Source organism: Delphinapterus leucas, chromosome 4 (genome assembly GCF_059928025.1).
Source record: "Delphinapterus leucas isolate spDelLeu-1000000601 "Yukka" chromosome 4, BTC_Dleu_Yukka2, whole genome shotgun sequence".
In the NCBI taxonomy this organism is placed as follows: Eukaryota; Metazoa; Chordata; class Mammalia; order Artiodactyla; family Monodontidae; genus Delphinapterus; species Delphinapterus leucas.
The window spans coordinates 103,706,376-103,724,527 of NC_143132.1; the positions used below are offsets into that span (position 1 = coordinate 103,706,376).

The 18,152-nt window shown below is 38.4% G+C and overlaps 1 protein-coding gene across 2 annotated transcripts in view; it reads right to left on the reverse strand.

The window, feature by feature from the left end:
* The window catches only part of PPM1L (protein phosphatase, Mg2+/Mn2+ dependent 1L), a 342,515-nt gene that overhangs the window by 130,994 nt on the left and 193,369 nt on the right, over nt 1–18,152 (reverse strand). For both annotated transcript variants that reach the window (XM_089910935.1, XM_022573299.3), the window contains exon 2: nt 12,984–13,158. In XM_089910935.1, coding sequence (XP_089767061.1) covers nt 12,984–13,020 — 37 coding nt within the window. In that variant the 5' untranslated portion in view covers nt 13,021–13,158. The remainder of the gene's footprint in view (nt 1–12,983; nt 13,159–18,152) is intronic.

Below are 18,152 nucleotides of genomic sequence, written 5' to 3' on the forward strand. Positions count from 1 at the left end.
CAACGGGAGAGGCCACAACAGTGAGAGGCCCGCGTACCGCAAAAAAAAAAAGATGAACTCACATGTATTTCCTATAAAGTTGTTTTAAGATTTCATTTGTTGTGCTCGTATGACAAATCTCCTGCAGAGCATTTCATACTCTCTCAGTCCCAGCCACTGGTACGGGGACCAGCTCAGCCAGAAGCAGCCTTTGAAACAGGAGGGAAGGGGGCAGGGCACAACCTTTAAAAGAATGACATAGCCATAGGACATGACAAAAATTGGTTAGAACCAACTACGTCCAAGATGGCAGAAGATTCAACTTCCAGTAGATCTTGAGCCTCATTATATACTCATGTAATACATTAGCTAAATGACACACCACCAGTGCCATGACAGTTCTGAGGCTAGCTGTAAAAGGCCAAAAAGTGGGTGGTGGCCCATTTTCTGGAAATCTCTACCCCTCTCCCGAAATACTTGGAATAATCCTCCCACTCATTAGCCTATGAAATTACCCAGCCCATAAAAAACTAACCACGTCATATTTCGGGGCTCTCTCGCCTTCTGAGATGGCCCACGCTCTGTCTGTGCCGTGCGTTTCTCTCTAAATAAATCCACTTCTTACCTATCACTTTGTCTCTCACTGAATTCTTTCCGTGACAAGACATCAAAAACCTCAAATTCACTAGGAACACCTTGGCCTGAACCCTTCCCTGGTTCACCTTCACTTGCTCCCTTCCCTGGAGCTTCCCTGATGCCAACGTGTGGGATGTCCCCAGAACCCACTCAGCACTCAGGCATACGTAAACCAGAAGTACGGGGAAACTAATGTCTGTGGAGCCACCCTTGACAAACGAGGGGATGAGACTTGCTGCTAAATGCTTCCCCCTTCACCTCCTGGCGATGGTTCTGGGATGCTACTCACAAGCTCCCTTAGTCAGGTTAAGCAGAAGTCACCCTCAGGGGAGGCCAGCTCCATTCTGTGTCCTCATGGCAGCTTCCCCTTATTTCTCTTTTCCCTCCTTCCTGGTTTACTCCCAAGGCCCCTCACTCCTGTTCCTTCAGCTGTATTCCTAGATTAACTGTCTGCACTCAAGCCTTTTGTTTCAGCCTCTGCTTCTGGGAAACTCAAGCTGAGATAATGTTGCTCAAGGTCCAAAGTACAAGGTACCCTGTGAAAAAGTCTCCATCAACTTTAGTATTAGAAGTTGTCTCCAATGAAAAACTGTTTCATTTTGTCTGTTCTTTATGGTTAGTGCGTTTGTTTCCTTCCTCCGTTTTGGCTTTGATTTTCTGTTTTTATTTTAACATTATTATTGTATGTATAGCAAATTGGACTTTCAGGAAGCAAGTAGGATATAAATAACAAACGTGTAATTTGTGTTACCTCCTTGAATGAGAAGGACTGAGATCAGAGGAATGGAAGGCCCTGGCTCAGGTAAGGAAGAAGCCAGCTAAGGTGTCATTTTGAAGCACCTCTTAGAGAACAGATTTATAGAGACAGTAGTCCAGATTAGCAATAAATTCAAAGGGAGAAGACCTCTGATTTGACTGTCCTTCCCCATTTCTTAGACTCTCAGCACCTAGCCAGAACCCGGCACACAGTAAATGTTTGTGTTGAATGAACAGTGTTTGTCCTAGTGATTTCTACGTAGCTGATTTACAGTTCCCTTGGACTGATTACAGAACTACAAGAGCACATTCAGGTGCCTCTTTATATACTGCAGAAACCTCATCAAACCAGCATCAGAAATAGCCTAAGCCACACAGCCTTGGGACAAGGACATTAAGTAAAGAAAGAAACACAAAGAGAATTCCTCTGGGCAATAGCAGGTGGCTTAAAAACAATGCCTTTCAGGAGGCAATTTACCAGATGAGACTGGAATATCTAGTAACTCTTGAAGATTGAATTTCTTGCAAAATGACATTCTTGCAAAATGACATTAAACAGCAGTCCAGCTGCCTATGATTACAGATCTTCCGAGTCTGAAAGTCAGCCAGAGGATGCCTTTGGCTTACATCTCACCACTACAAATGGACAGTCACAGTACATTAGAAATTCTGGCACTTCAAAAACTATCCGATTTTTCCCTACAGACTGAAGGTCTTACCATTAACTTGGATCTCATTAAGAGTTATTACATGCATTCCAACAAGATCTATGGAAACTTGGTTACAAAATTCCCATAGTACAGAAAGGAAGAGATACAGATGGCAGCGGCATCCTGTCTCTGGCTGGCTGATGCAGTCTAAATTGTGACCACCTGGTACAATTATTTTCTTTGAAGTGTACACATTTTCTCCAGGCCTTGTAATCAAATACTACTTTAGAGCAGGTAGTAACATTACTTCCCTTGTGGCAAACAATGACAACTTGATTAGAAAGGTAAAACACAGCTCTAGTCAAATGTTTTAATCACCAGAGGCAGCACGTCCTTATTCTAAACCTCAGTATTAGCCAGCAGTTTCCAGTATTCTCAGCAAAGTTCTTTACAATTTAAAATTTTATTTGCACACTGCAAAACTTGGATCAATTTATTCTCAGAGTGCATAGGAGGCCTTCTACTAAAAAGGTAACTTGAAGTTGGAAAATGTGATTTTTAAAAAAATAACTCCCCATCATATCACTTTTACAAAATTCAGTCTGAATTATCATTTCTTCTTTCTGTGGCGGGAGAGAGCTCATAAGAAAGCAGGTGATGCTGATAAGCATATTAATATAAGCTAATTGATGTAAACTAAAATTAGTTGGACAGCGACACTTAGAATGTAGAAGGTGATGTTACAGCAGAGGTTAAGAATAGGTTTGTATAGATGGCCAACAGGCACATGAAAAGACGCTCAACACCACTAATTATCAGAGAAATGCAAATCAAAACTACAGTGAGGTACCACTTCACATCAGTCAGAATGGCCATCACTGAAAGTCTACAAATAATAAATGCTGGAGAGGGTATGAAGAAAAGGGAACCCTCTTACACTGTTGCTGGGAATGTAAATTGGTGCAGCCACTATGGAAAACAGTATGGAGGTTCCTCAAAAAAATAAAAAGAGTTGCCATATGATCCAGCAATCCCACTCCTGCACATATATCCAGAGAAAACTAATTTGAAAAGGTACATGCACCCCAACGTTCATAGCAGCACTATTTATAATAGCCAAGACACAGAAGCAACCTAAACGTCCATTGACAGATGAATGGATAAAGAAGACGTGGTGTATATATATACAATGGAATACTACTCAGCCATAAAAAAAAAATGAAATAATGCCATTTGCAGCAACTTGGATGGATCTAGAGATGATCATACTAAGTGAGTAAATCAGACAAATATCATATGATATCACTCACATGTGGAATCTAAAATATGATACAAATGAACTTATCTACAAAACAGAAGCAGACTCACAGACATAGAAAACAAACTTATGGTTACCAAAGGAGAAGGACGGGAGAGGGATAGGTTAGGAGTTTGCGATTAGCAGATACAAAGTACTATATATAAAATAGATAAACAATAAGGTCCTACTGTATAGCACAGGGAAGTATATTCAATATCTTATAATAAACCACAGTGGAAAGGAATATAAAAAAGAATATATATACATATATATAAAAAACAATCATTTTGCTATACAGCAGAAATTAATACAACATTGTAAATCAACTATGCTTCAATTTAAAAAATTTAAAAAAAAAAGAATAGGTCTGTATAAGGCGCTGGCACATCACCAGTTACTGAGCAAAGAAGAAAAAAAGCATCACTCATAATAAACCTGCCTTTAAACATGCAACTGACATTCAAGACAAACAGCTCAAAAGATTTACAGGTTCTCTTATGATTTTCTGATTTATTTAAGAATTCTTTCTCAATCCCAAACCTAACTCTTTCCTCCTCTACCCATTCACTGTCCTCTGAACACACACTCTGTAGCACTAATTCCACTGCACTCTAGTTATGTTTCTACCACTGTCACTCTGTCCTCCCACTCCCACACAGATGCGTACACACACCTGGAGTGAAGGGCCACATAGTCACCTGGGCATTCCCAGTGGCAGGCACCATGCCTGGCTCCTAGGCACTCGGTCAATGTTTACAGAGTAAATAACTGAATGAACCAATGAGCGTTAAATGAACTGAGCACAAAATCACACACATTGTTAAAGCTGGGAAAGACTTCAGAAAATATCTAATCCAATGTCCTTTTTTACAGTCGATGAAACCAAGCAAAGAGAGGCACAATGTCTCACCACAGACATAGAAACCAACACCAGGGCTGGTGAATCACATATTTGGGTAATTTCAAATAGCCATGGTGGATAGTTTTCTAGTTTGTAGATGGCAAAGTCACTCTGTTTAGTTGCTACTCCCCCCCACTTTATCTTTTGACTTTTTAAATCTATGATATAAAGGGGGAAGTATAAGAATTATAACTGAAACTCAAATCAAGTTTGGTTAAAAAGATTGGTATTACTGGCCAGAAAGAATTTATCAGTTTATAAGTGGATTTCAACTACCTCTTTTAGTCCTCTGCTCCCACTGTTATATGACTAATAATTGGCTGCATTACAGAAGTCTTCATTATGTTTTTGTTAATCATACCACCATTCTCATCTTTTCACAGATAAGAAACAGACCTCCAAATTCAGGGATTCTATATGGTGACAAGAAATGAAACACAAATAAACAAGAGGGGCCATGCTGAAAATATTAAAAGGTTATGGGAACAATAACTGTGGCATATCCATTCAGTAAGATACTATGCAGTCATTACGAATTACTTTTGAGTAGCTTGTAAGAGCATTGAGAAATATGATTATATTTCAGTGTTAAATGAGAAAAAAGGTATAAAATTGGGCACAAATTATTAAAACCCAGCAGAGAAAAATGACTAGAAGTAAATATACTAAAAGATGGTGGTTATGTTTTGGTGGTGGAATTAGAGATTATCTCTTCCTTCTATTTTTCCATATTTTAAAAATGTTCTAAAACATATTTATATTACTCTCATAATGGAAAAATAAAAGATTTAACTTTTTACAGAAATTCAGAAGTTGTTGTCAGAGGTTACACAACCAATATTAAACTTCCCTTTACGACGTGTTTCTTAAGTTTCCCTGTTTTTCTCTTCCTTCCAAATCCTGACAGAAAGCCTCGGTGAGAACATCTTTTGAGCCCAGAAATAAGGTTCTGATTGAAGATATAAATTAAGGAAACCTAAAGCCACCTCTTCCCTTAGGACCTGTTTGAGAAACAGACTGAGAAATTCACTATATTTGTTAGAGTGAAGAACTTTCTGCAAAGGCCTTTTACTGAATTTTTTATATTCTTAGAAAACCTGAAAGGGCCCTAAATAATTTACAGTCTCTTTCCTGGGTTTGGTTTCTCGATGTGTGTTCAATTTTTTTCTCCATGACAGTAAATGGTTTTCCTTTTGAGAACACTGATTACTCAGACACTAATGGCTCAATTAACACAGAGATGTAACTTGTAGGTACCGTCTATATTAAGAAGAATAAAATAAGCTCAGTAGGAGGGAACCCTCCAGCTACTTCCTAAATTGCTTACAGCACATTCGCCACCCTTTTAAAAAGCCATTTCTCCAAAAAGTACATTTCAGTACTTGGTGTCTCTTCATGGCAGGTAGCTTTGCTTGGGCTCAGCTCTCACGCATTTCTAATGTCAGGCTGCATCAGGCAATCACCAAGCAAAGGCTAACAAATTAATGCTACTCCTCCTTCCTCACCACCTCTGGGAAAATCCTACATGATTGCCTGACACCTGTCAATGGATCTGCAGGCCCCCAGCTTTAAATGATGCCCAAATGAACACAATATAAACAGCTGGCTGAGTTTTCTCCCTCATCTGCACTGTCTGGTCCGCTTTCTACTCATAAGTGTTCTTTCTACATGGTAGAAACATGTGCTCATTGGAAAGCTGTCTGGGTTTCTAGTGAACTGTAAGAACAAATAAAACCTTTGCTGGTCTTAGGTTTAACTCTGAGGAGATCAAAGCAGCAACTTAGGCAACTGTCCCGAGGCTAGAAGCAAGATACCACCGCTGGACTGTCCACCCTCTTACAGGCATAGCCAGCTCTTCCCAAAGGGAGAAGGAGGAGCTTTCTACTTCGTTCCCCATGCCTTAGGGTTCTTGATTGTGCAACAGAGAGTATCATTCTCAAATAAATGGGCCTACTCTCCTCACAATTCCCTCAAACACAAGGCATTACAAATCACACTACTTTGTAGATTATTTATGCCCAAACTTAAGAAAAAATTATAAACGATTTGAGATTGCTTAGAGAAATATGAACAATGTACAAGCATAAAAATAAATAATGCGAGAAAAGATTCCCTCTCGGGCTATTTCAACCCTTCAACTTTTTCCCACTATGACAAATAATAAATATTTAGGTTCATGATGCTCTCTGAGACAGTGTGAAATGCTATTTTGATCTCTTCAAGTCATGCAACTGTTTTCCTTGGAAATTTCTCTCTACTAAACCCAATCTATTGAAATGTGTATGAACTTGTGCTCCCATTCAAATAAAAACATTAATGGATCAAATGCAAACCATATCTTCTCATGCTAGATTTTGCTTAGCATTAGTAAGTGCTAATAAAAATATCTAAGCAGGGCTTCCCTGGTGGTGCAGTGGTTGGGAGTCCGCCTGCCGATGCGGGGGACACGGGTTCATGCCCCGGTCTGGGAGGATCCCACATGCCGCAGAGCCACTGGGCCCGTGAGCCATGGCCGCTGAGCCTGCGCGTCCGGAGCCTGTGCTCCGCAACGGGAGAGGCCACAACAGTGAGAGGCCTGCGTACCGCAAAAAAAAAAAATCTAAGCAAGCTTAACAAGAATCCATGAACGATGGCTCAGAACCTCTCCTTCCAAAATCTAGTTGTGCTTCACTCATACAGTCTCAGTGCCCTTCCCACCAACAAAAGTATGACTGGGCAACTTCATGTGCAGATGCCAGCATAGCTAGGCGGTGGTCTTTTTTTAGTCAGATATTATAAACAAATTACATGGGCTGTCTGGGGAGAGAGGAGAAAAGCAACAGAGAAAGCAGAAGATTCAAGAAGTTAAGTGCAACCTTGCAGAAACTATGGCTGCCTGAGTTTTCCACTGTCAAGATACCAGAATCATACTTTTAGAAATGGAAGACATCAATGAGATCCTGTTCATACGTTCGATTTATAGGGAAATAGGCTTTAGGGAGGTTTGGTGACTCATTCAAGGTCATATATTTGGTTGGCAGCAGAGCTAGGAATAGAATCTGGGTCTTTTGGCTCCAAGACCTCTTTCAATTATACTACAAAACATCTTTATTCCTATTAATAGTCAAACTTAAAAATAAACCATTTGGATGAAAATCTTTATAAACTGGTTTATACAATCCCTATTTTTATATACAGAATATAATTAACATTATTGAACTGTTTCTCTGTGAATGAAGGCCACCGTTATGGAGATAAATGATGTCAACTCTGTAATACAGGGTCTGTGAATGCTGATTTGACTTAGAATGTAGTGTGCAATGCTGGGGATATGATGACTGCTTTTTATGGATTTCTATGGATTTGCTCTTTGCTCTTATACCTTGCTGCTCTGTCTGCTCTAAGTATAAGTATCATCCCCTTCCCTCACCTTCTAATTCTAATTCTACACCCACATTTTCTAAAGTCTGTTCCCTAGAGTCACATGAAATGAAGACAAATGTATATATTCATTGCAGCATTACTCATAGTAGCAAAACCAAAACCAAAGGGCTTCCCTGGTAGCGTAGTGGTTGAGAGTCCGCCTGCCGATGCAGGGGACACAGGTTCGTGCCCCGGTCTGGGAGGAACCCACGTGCTAAGGAGCGGCTGGGCCCGTGAGCTATGGCCGCTGAGCCTGCGCGTCCGGAGCCTGTGCTCCGCAACGGGAGAGTCCACAACAGTGAGAGGCCCGCGTACCGCAAAAAAAAGAAAAAGCTTAGAGTGAGGGAAATATACCCAAAATGTTTACAATGGTAGGATCACAGATAATTATTAGTCTCTTATTATACCCTTCTACTTATTTCTATTTATTTCTGCAATAAAAGTGTAACACTCAAATTCAGAAAAAGAATTTTTAAAAAGAAAATGTCACATTGGAAAATATAACCTAACTGGTCAGAACTATATAAAATAATAATATATAAATCCTTGGTGAGAAACTATAGCCTCTGTGACATGGTATGCTTGCACGTGGCTTTAGCTTTCTTCCCATTTTTTGCTGGATTTCAAGTATGTCAGGTTGCTGGAGAGTTGAATTGTGAATGAGTAAAGCATTAAGATATATATGTATTTAAGGGGGCGAGAGGATACTGAGAGAGAAAGAGAAAGGAGGGAGAAAAGGTCCTGAGCCAATGCTTTCAGACAAGCATCTAGGGATTTTTTTTCATTAACTGCTTTTAGAAGTTTAGAAGCCACAGATGGTGCTAACTGTCATTAAGTCACTCAGTCTGATTTATCAGTGGTTGAGCATTAAAGACAAATTAACCTCTCAAGAGACCAGGATATTGTCTAATTAACAATTAACTACTTCCTAAAACTGGGAGAGCTGAATTAAGAATGCAAGGAAGTAAAACTGGGAAAGCATGGAAAGAAGCTAAGCAGTTTAAAGCAAATGAGTGGCTTAGTGTAAGATGTTTGTATCTGAAGGTGTTAGATATTATTACCAATTTTCTGTCCTGATTCCTTTGTATCATGATGAAATTCTTTTCTGTTAGATAGTAATAACTTTTGATATTTTCTCCTCTTTTTTGGAATAAAATCATTCATATGTTCATATATGGGTAGTGGAGGAGAAGGCAGTGTTTTGATTTCACAACTCACAGCGACATTCATGTGTCACCTCATGCAGGAATGACCAAGGGCAAACGGAGCCTGGAGCGGGTGATTTAAAGGTAGTTGTTGCCTGACTCCTCAGAGCTTCTGAAGATATTTTTAAGAATTTGCCTCTGTCTCCCCAAACACCGCATGTCAAGAAAAAACTCAACTAGCACTTTAAACTGGTCTCAGTGGTAGACAAGATCCAAATCTGTTCTCATTCAGCACTAGTGGCATTTGCAATATGAAGGACTAAGGACTTCCCCAAATAGAATATATTTTACTATCATAATAACCCTGTGAGGTTTTATTAGCCCAACTTTATACATGAAGAAACAGAGGATCTAGGCATTAATCATACCAGTATTAAGCTAGAGGAAAGGCTGGGAATTTAGATCCTCTAACTCTCAATCCTGTAGTTATTTCCACTATTTCATGCTGTAGAGTTTATTGATAGATTAATTCCATGCCAAAGTATTTGTTCCTAAGGGTCACGTACGAATGTCCCTCTGCAGATTAGATTAATCATTGCTCAACAACAGTGCAGGTGGGTGGAAAATTATTCCTGAGGAAGGAAAAGTTGAGTGGTGGGAGGTTGCAGCTGATGTTGATGCCCGTCTTGGTGTCCCCTTGGGTCCCTTCATCACATGGACTGCATCTCTCTTCTCCTCACAAACCCATGTTCATTGTTTGTCCCTCAGGGTTTAAGCAAATGCCTCCCCTAAAGAATTCCATTGAAAACTTGAGCCACTTTCATTATTCCTTTACGCCACATCCCCTCAGCTTAACTTAAAATGCTTGTGCATATTACAGAGCATACTTATTTCAAAATCCTCAGGAATTTTTCTTCAGAAGTCATATATCTGTTTCAGCGCCCAGCTAGACTTTATTAAGGAAGGTCTCTGTTTTCCTTTTCTATACTCATACCCCTTTCTTCCAACTGCCTAGCATATTGCTATGCATTCAACAAATGACTACTGAGTGAATGAGAACCTGCAATAATATGGTGAAAGCCCAGCTGGATTAGCAATGAGGAGGTTGGAGTCCCAGCTCTACAACTAAGTAACTGTGTTACTTCAGGCAAATCTGTGGGTCTCAGTTTTCTCATTATAAAATGGTTATGGGTAATCCTAATATTTATATAGAACAATAAAAGATCCAGAATTGCCAAAGCAATCCTGAGGGAAAGAAAAACAAAGGAGGAGGCATAACCCTCCCAGATTTCAGACAATACTACAAAGCTACAATAATCAAAACACTGTGGTATTGGCACAAAAACAGACATAGGGATCAATGGAACAGAATAGAGAGCCCAGAAATAAACCCACACACCTATGGTCAATTAATCTTTGACAAAGGAGGCAAGAATATACAATGGGGAAAAGACGATCTCTTCAGCAAGTGGTATTGGGGAAGTTGGACAGCCACATGTAAATCAATGAAGTTAGAACACTCCCTCACACCCTACACAAAAAATAAACTCAAAATGGCTTAAAAACTTAAACATAAGACATGACACCATAAAACTCCTAGGAGAGAGCATAGGCAAAACATTCTCTGACATAAATCATACCAACGTTTCCTTAGGTCAGTCTCCCAAGGCAATAGAAGTAAAAGCAAAAATAAACAAATGGAACCTAATCAAACTTACAAGCTTTTGCACAGTAAAGGAAACCATAAACAAAATGAAAAGACAACCTACGGACTGGAAGAAAATATTTGCAAATGATGCAACCAATAAGGGCTTAATTTCCAAACTATACAAACAGCTCACACAATTCAATAACAACAAAAACAACCCAATCGAAAAATGGGCAGAAGACCTAAATAGAGGTTTCTCCAAAGAAGACATACAGATGGCTAACAGGCACATGAAAAGATGCTCATCATCACTAATTATTAGAGAAATGTAAATCAAAACTACAATGAGGTATCACCACCTCACACCAGTAAGAATGGCTATCATTAAAAAATCTATAAATAATAAATGCTGGAGAGGGGGTGAAGAAAAAGGAACCCTCCTACAGTGTTGGTAGGAATGTAAAATGGTGCAGCCACTGTGAAAAACAGTATGGAAGTTCCTCAAAAAACTAAAAATAGAGTTGTCATATGATCCAGCAATCCCACTCCTGGGCATATACCCAGACAAAACTATAATTTGAAAAGATACAAGCACCCCTACATTCATAGCAGCACTATTTACAATAGCCAAGACATGGAAGCAACCTAAATGTCCACTGACAGATGAATGGATAAAGAAGATGTGGTACATATATACAGTGGAATACTACTGAGCCATAAAAAAGAACGAAATAATGCCATTTGCAGCAATATGGATGGACCTAGAGATTATCATACGAAGTGAAGTAAGTCAGAAAGAGAAAGACAAATACCATATATCACTTATATGTGGAATCTAAACAACAACATAAATGAACATATCTATGAAACAGACACAGACTCATAGGCATAGGGAACAGACTGGTGGTTGCCAAGGGGGAAGTGGGGTGGGGGAGGGAAGGATTGGGAGTTTGGGATTAGCAGATGCAAACTATTATACATAGGATGGATAAACAACAGGGTCCTACTGTATAGCACTGGGAACTATATTCAATATCCTGTGATAAACCATAATGGAAAAGAATATGAAAAAGAATATATATATATATACATATATATTATATATATAACTGAATCACTTTGCTGTACAGCAGAAATTAACACAACATTGTAGATCAACTATACTTCAATAAAATTTAAAAAGTGATTATGGGGACAGGAAGTAGATGGACTACTTGACTTTTATGACCTTTGAGATGCTATGAAAATTTAAATATTATTTTGATTGGGCTGATCATAGCCTTACTTTACTCCACTGGGGATGAGAGAGGAGATGAATGAGAATTCCAAAGAGAAGAATGTTAAACACAAGACAAATACAGAGACCAAATAAATAAATACCCAACAGGCAGAAGAGAGCCATTTTGTCTGGAAAACATAATAAAGCAAAGGAGAGTCAGAGAGAGTAGAGATGTCCTGGGTGAGGCTAGAAGTGGGTATCTATCAAGTGGATGTAAAGAGGTTAAAAGGCTGAATGAAAATGTGGACAGCTTAATAACTAGAAAAACTGCATCAGTGGTTAGGCATGTGCAGCATTTTTTTAAAAATCTGCTCTTCGGTTTGCTATTCAAGCTTGAAATCAAATGTTAAGAATGTCAGCGTTGAGACTGTTTAAGATCATGTGAAAGAAAATGAGATGTAAAATAACAACTTCCCGTAGAAATAAAAACAGAAGCTCCCGGTATTAAAAAGGAAATTAATACTACCAATGTTTGACCATTAGAAACCTATTTTCCCATACTTTTTTCTCCATTTCTGGGGTGGGGGGGGCGGGCAGGGGTGGTATGACAATTTTAATCAAGATATTTTTCCTGAATAAGTCTAATTTTGTTAAAGGTTTTAATAATTCCAAGTAATACTGCACTGGTTTCATTAAAATTAGGTTTTAGCCGACAAACCACATAATAGATAAAATGGTGATGTAAGGAGGTCTATCCAGGCCTTCATTAATAAGCTCCTTTGGATAATATGAACTTATGGAAGGCAGTGTACCAAAGTGTCCAGTGTGGTGTTAGGGGTTAGGATTCATCTGAGGAGCTTAAGGAAAAGAAAGCCAAGTTCAGCTTGAAACTTCAGGAATAAAATGGTACCTCTTTAGAAAAGAACTCTGAAATTAAAAAATAACACTTGAAGCAACTAACAGTTCTTGGATTATTGGATGTAAAAGCTTTCAGCTCGTATCCAAAATTGAAGTGACACTTTAAAAGATTAAATCAACAGGAGCACATGGTTGATAAAAGGCCAGAACAATTCCATTTAAAAAAGAGCCAAAATTTTAAAGGGATTTGATATTTAAGAGCCATTTTTAGAAATCTCCTGATGAAATCTTTGATACTAAAAGTGCAGAGAAGAAACTTACTGTTAATCCATGTTATATAACTTTGAATCCTGTCTGCCCTTCATCTTCTACCAAAGAAAAGGGCCTAATTTAACCAAAATCTAAAAAGAAATTTTTTCAGGGAAAAAAACATTGTGTGTGTGTGTGTGTGTGTGTGTGTGTGTGTGTGTCTATTAAAGACCAACATACCTGCTTCATCATAGGATACAGTCAATTTTTCTAGCATTTCTCGGTCAATTGATAGAATCTGCTGTTCGAGGATGGTCTGGTAAGACAATACACTATTTTCTTTGTCTTTCTCGTAGTCTTGAAGATGCTGTTTAAGGGCCTCTGGGAGTCGAGATTTTACATATTCAGCTGCCGTCTGCAGATAAAACAAGTAGAGAACCCCATGAGTATTTCTCATCTTAGGCTTTTCACTTCCCCTCAAGTGCTGTAGTGAGAACTCAAAGTACTGTGGAACCAACCCTTTAGACAATCACATCCTTGTCACTGTTGTCATTTTTAGACTCTACTGTACCAAGTAAGGTTGATCTTCAAATACACAGAATTACAGACCTCTAAGAGTTTTCTACCAGGTTTAAAGGTACAAAAGATGATGGGTTGGCATTCATGGAGTCGAACTCAGAGTTTCAGCTATTCCACTGAACCCAGAAGGCCCTGTGATAGTAATTTTACTGGATATAAATCTGACTCACCCTAATCTAGAATGCATAAGCTAGTAACTCATCTCAGCAGTAAGCCGTCCTATGCTGTGGCATCCAAACCTCTGCTTTGCTTTGTTGTTCTTTGCTCATTAATGCTTATGCAGGAACTCTTGTGAAGTAAACAAAATGGAAAGCCCTCTGCTAGGGCTGATAACGGAATAATAGGAGAAACAGAAAACGAAGAGACCTAAAACAAAGATGCCTCAACCCGAAAAGAACTGTTCACCACTTAAATATCTTGGTCTTTATATATTTTATTCTTAACTTTTTTTCCCCTGCTTCTACATTATCTGCACAGTGTACTCCCAACTAGTAACATCTGAAATTACACACACTGACTTTCAACCAGGTAAGCAAGCTTCCCTTGGAGGTAGGAAGGAAGACATCTGTACTTTGAAAAAGACCTTCCCAAAGATTCTGATACATTCTTCTGGTGGACTGGGGCCATAGCACACTCTTCTCCCTTCCAGTTAAGTATCACAGTTAAAGTTAAGTAGAACTTTAAGGGAGAAATTAAGTAATACGACAGCATGTATGACTGAGGAGAATTGAAATTCTTAAAACATATCTCTTGAGAATGCCAAGAGTTTTGGCATCTTCTTACAGTTGCAGTCCTCCATCATATGTATAGGGTCTAAGGTTGATAAATAAATGAAGGCATACATATATTGTTTAAAATTATACTCACAATCACTAGAAAACTAAAATAAAAGAAACTGTTAAACAGGATTGTCTCTGGGGTATGGGCCCAGAATAAGGTGAAGACACATCTACATAGTTTAATATTTTTTAAAAATTCCTGTAATTAAAAAGAATTATCTTTAAAATATGTTCTTTTGGTAAAGAACCTTCATAGTTTTCCTTCTAAATGTTAGCACAGTTTAGGATGAAAAGAAACTTGCCAGAACAATGACAACTGACTTCTCAGGAAAAACCCACTGGGAAGTGGTGGAAAAAGTTATATTTCAGTCTTCAGAGTAGCCAAATATAGCACACAACACTTCATTTCCAGACTTATATTTGGATCCCCTAAGTCGGTTGCTGATGAAATTACAACTTTAAAATATCACCAAACACTGTTCATTTTCTCTGCCAGCCAGCTAGTGCGGAACAAATAAAATTATTCCATAGAATGTAAATGGACTCAGCACATTAGCACAACATATTTAATTCTAGAGTTTCATAACAATTTTCTCCTGACAATGGAGAATGAAGAGACATCCTGCAGAATAACTCTTTTAAAATTCACACTACCTTGCTATTCAGTGTAACACGTGTCTTTAATTTTTTTCCTTGGAAATATCTATGAGGTACAGGAAATAATTCCATAATGCACGTTTAACAAATATTGGTGTATTCGGTATAACTGAAAGCATACCACACGTTTCCTTCCTATTGTGTCCACCGATTTACTCTTTTAATTCAAATCATGGTGGAGGTCTTGGAACCGGGCCTATATTTTTTACTGTAGTGGAGTTAAATTTTGGCATTTCACTTCTAAAACAGTATAACTTCATGTATAGTCAGCCCTCTGTATCTGTGGGTTCCACATCTGTGGATTCAACCAGCTGCAGACAGAAAATATTTGGAAAGAAACCCTGCCCCACCAGCCCAGGTAGGTGCCCTCAGCCAGCACCAGAGCTCCTCCAACGTGGCCCTCAGCCTTGCCCATCCCATCGGGCACCCTTGGCAGGCACCGGCATCCCCCCAAAGCGGCTCCCGCCCCAGGGGTCAGCCCTGCACACCAGAGCACCTGCAACAGTTGTAGACAGTCCTTACAGCCAGCTGTACTGGGGGCCAGCCCTGCACACCAGTGTGGCCTCAGTAAGAGGACCATTTTCTTACACCATATACAAAAATAAACTCAAAATGGATTAAAGACTTTAAGGCCTGAAACCATAAAACTCCTAGAAGAAAACACAGTCAGTATGCTCTTTGACACTGATCTCAGCAATGTTTTTTTGGCTCTGTCTCCTCGGGCAAAGGACACAAAAGCAAAAATAAACAAATGGAACTACATCAAACTAAAAAGCTTTTGCACAGCAAAACAAAAAGGCAACCTAATGAACAGGAGAAGCTATTTGCAAATGGTGTATCTGATAAGGGGTTATTATCCAAAGCATATAAAGAAGTCATACAATTAAATTTTAAAAATCCATTTAAAAAATGGGCGGAGGGGCTTCCCTGGTGGCGCAGCGGTTGAGAATCCGCCTGCCGATGCAGGGGACACGGGTTCGTGCCCCGGTCCAGGAAGATCCCACATGCCGCGGAGCGACTGGGCCCGTGAGCCATGGCCGCTGAGCCTGCGTGTCTGGAGCCTGTGCTCCGCAACGGGAGAGGCCACAACAGTGAGAGGCCCGCATACCGCAAAAAAAAAAAAAAAATGGGCGAGAACCTGAATACACATTTCTCAAAAGAAGACATACAGATGCCCAACTGACACATGAAAAGATGCTCAATGTCATTAATCATCAGGGAAATGCAAATCAAAATCACAATGAGATATCACCTCACACCTGTCAGAATGGCTGTCATCAAAAAGACCACAAATAACAAGGGTTGGTAAGGGTGTGGAGAAAAGGGAACTCTTGTGCACTGTTGGTGGGAATGTAAATTGGTGCAGCCACTATGGAAAACAGTATGAAGGTTCCTCAAAAAATTAAAAATAGAACTACCAAACGATCTAGCAATGCCACTTCTGGGTATTTACCCAAGGGAAAAAAACCCACTAATTCAAAAAGATATATACACCCCTATGTTCACTGTAGTACTATTTACTATAGCCAAGATATGGAAGCAACCTAAAAGTCCAGTAATACATGAATGGATAAAAGAAGATATGGTATATATATGTACAAAGGAATATAACTCATCTATAAAAAAGAATGAAATCTTGCCATTTTCAACAAAATGGTATTATGCTAATACCATTTATTTATTATGAAATAAATTAGGCAGAGAAAGACAAACACTATGTGATCTCATTTATATGTGGAATCTAAAAAACAAATGAACAAACCAAAGAACACAGAAACAGACTTATGGATATAGAGAACAAACTGGTGGTTGCCAGAGGAGAGGGAGTAGGAGGTTGGGTGAAATAGGTGAAGGGGATTAAGAGGTGCGAACTTCGAGTTATAAAATAAATAAATCATGGAGATGTAATACACAGCATAAGGAATATATAGGCATCCCTTGTTTTATTGTGCTTCAATTTTTTGTTTGTTTGTTTGTTTTTAAGAGTTGAAGGTTTGTGGCAACCCCACATTGTAAGATAATGGTTAGCATTTTTTAGCAATAAAGTATTTTTTTCAGAAAGTCTTCATTTCAAGCCATGAAATTGTTTCTGTAAATTGTTTTTTTTTTAACTTTTTATTTTATATTGGAGTATAGTTGGTTAACAATGTTGTGTTAGTTTCAGGTGTACAGCAAAGTGATTCAGTTATACATATACATGTATCTATTCTTTTTCAAATTGTTTTCTCATTTAGGTTCTTACATAATACTGAGCAGAGTTCCCTGTGCTATACAGTAGGTCCTTGTTGGTTAGCCATTTTAAATATAGCAGTGTGTACATGTCAATCACAAACTACCTAACTATCTTACTCAGTGGACTCAGTGGATGAAAAAAAATAAAGTATTTTTAAATTGAGTTACATTACATTGGTTTCTTAAGACATAATGCTATTGCACGCCTAATAGACTATAATGTAAAAATAACTTTACACGCAATCGGAAACCAAAAAATTCGTGACTCACTTTATTGCAATATTTGCTTTATTGCGGCAGTCTGGAACCAAACCCACAATATCTCGGAGGTATGATTGTAGTTGATAATACTGTAATAATTTTGTATGGTGACAGACGGTTACTGAACTTACTGTAGTGATCATTTTGTAATGTACCTGATTGTCAAATAACTATGTTGTACACCTGAAACTAACATAATACTGTATGTCAACTATACTTCAATTTTTTTAAATTCCAAAAAAATACCAGAGTTCCCAAAAGCAAAAAGTGAATTTGTCATGCCAGCAACTATTTACATAGCATTTACATTGTATTTAACAACTATTTACATAGCATTTACATTGTATAAGTGATCTAGAGATGATTTAAAGTATATGCATAGGTTATATGTAAATATTACACCATTTAATATGCAACTTGAGTGACTCATATTTTGGTATCCAAGAACCAATCCTCTGTGGATACTGAGGGACTACTGTATAGAGTTCTTTCCTCTGGGAAAGATTTTTTAAGAGGAATAGAAAGAAACAACTCTAGCAAAATACTAGCTTCTATCAAGATATTTCAAGAAATCACCTTTATACTGAGGTGATTCTCTAAATGTATTCAAATGTCAGTCAAAACCTTATGTTCAAGCATAAACCTATGCCAAAAAACAGGATGTCATACAAATACCTTATGATCTCGCTTATATGTGGAAAATAAAAACAAAACAAAACAAAAACCAAACTCATAGATAAAGAGAATAGACTGGTGGGTGCCAGAGGTGAGCAAAATGGGTGAAAGTGGTTAAAAGATATCAAACTCCCGCTTACAAAAAAAAATAATAAGTCCTGGGGTTATAATGTACAGCATGCTGACTATAGTTAATAAGGCTGTACTGCTTAGTTGAAAGTTGATA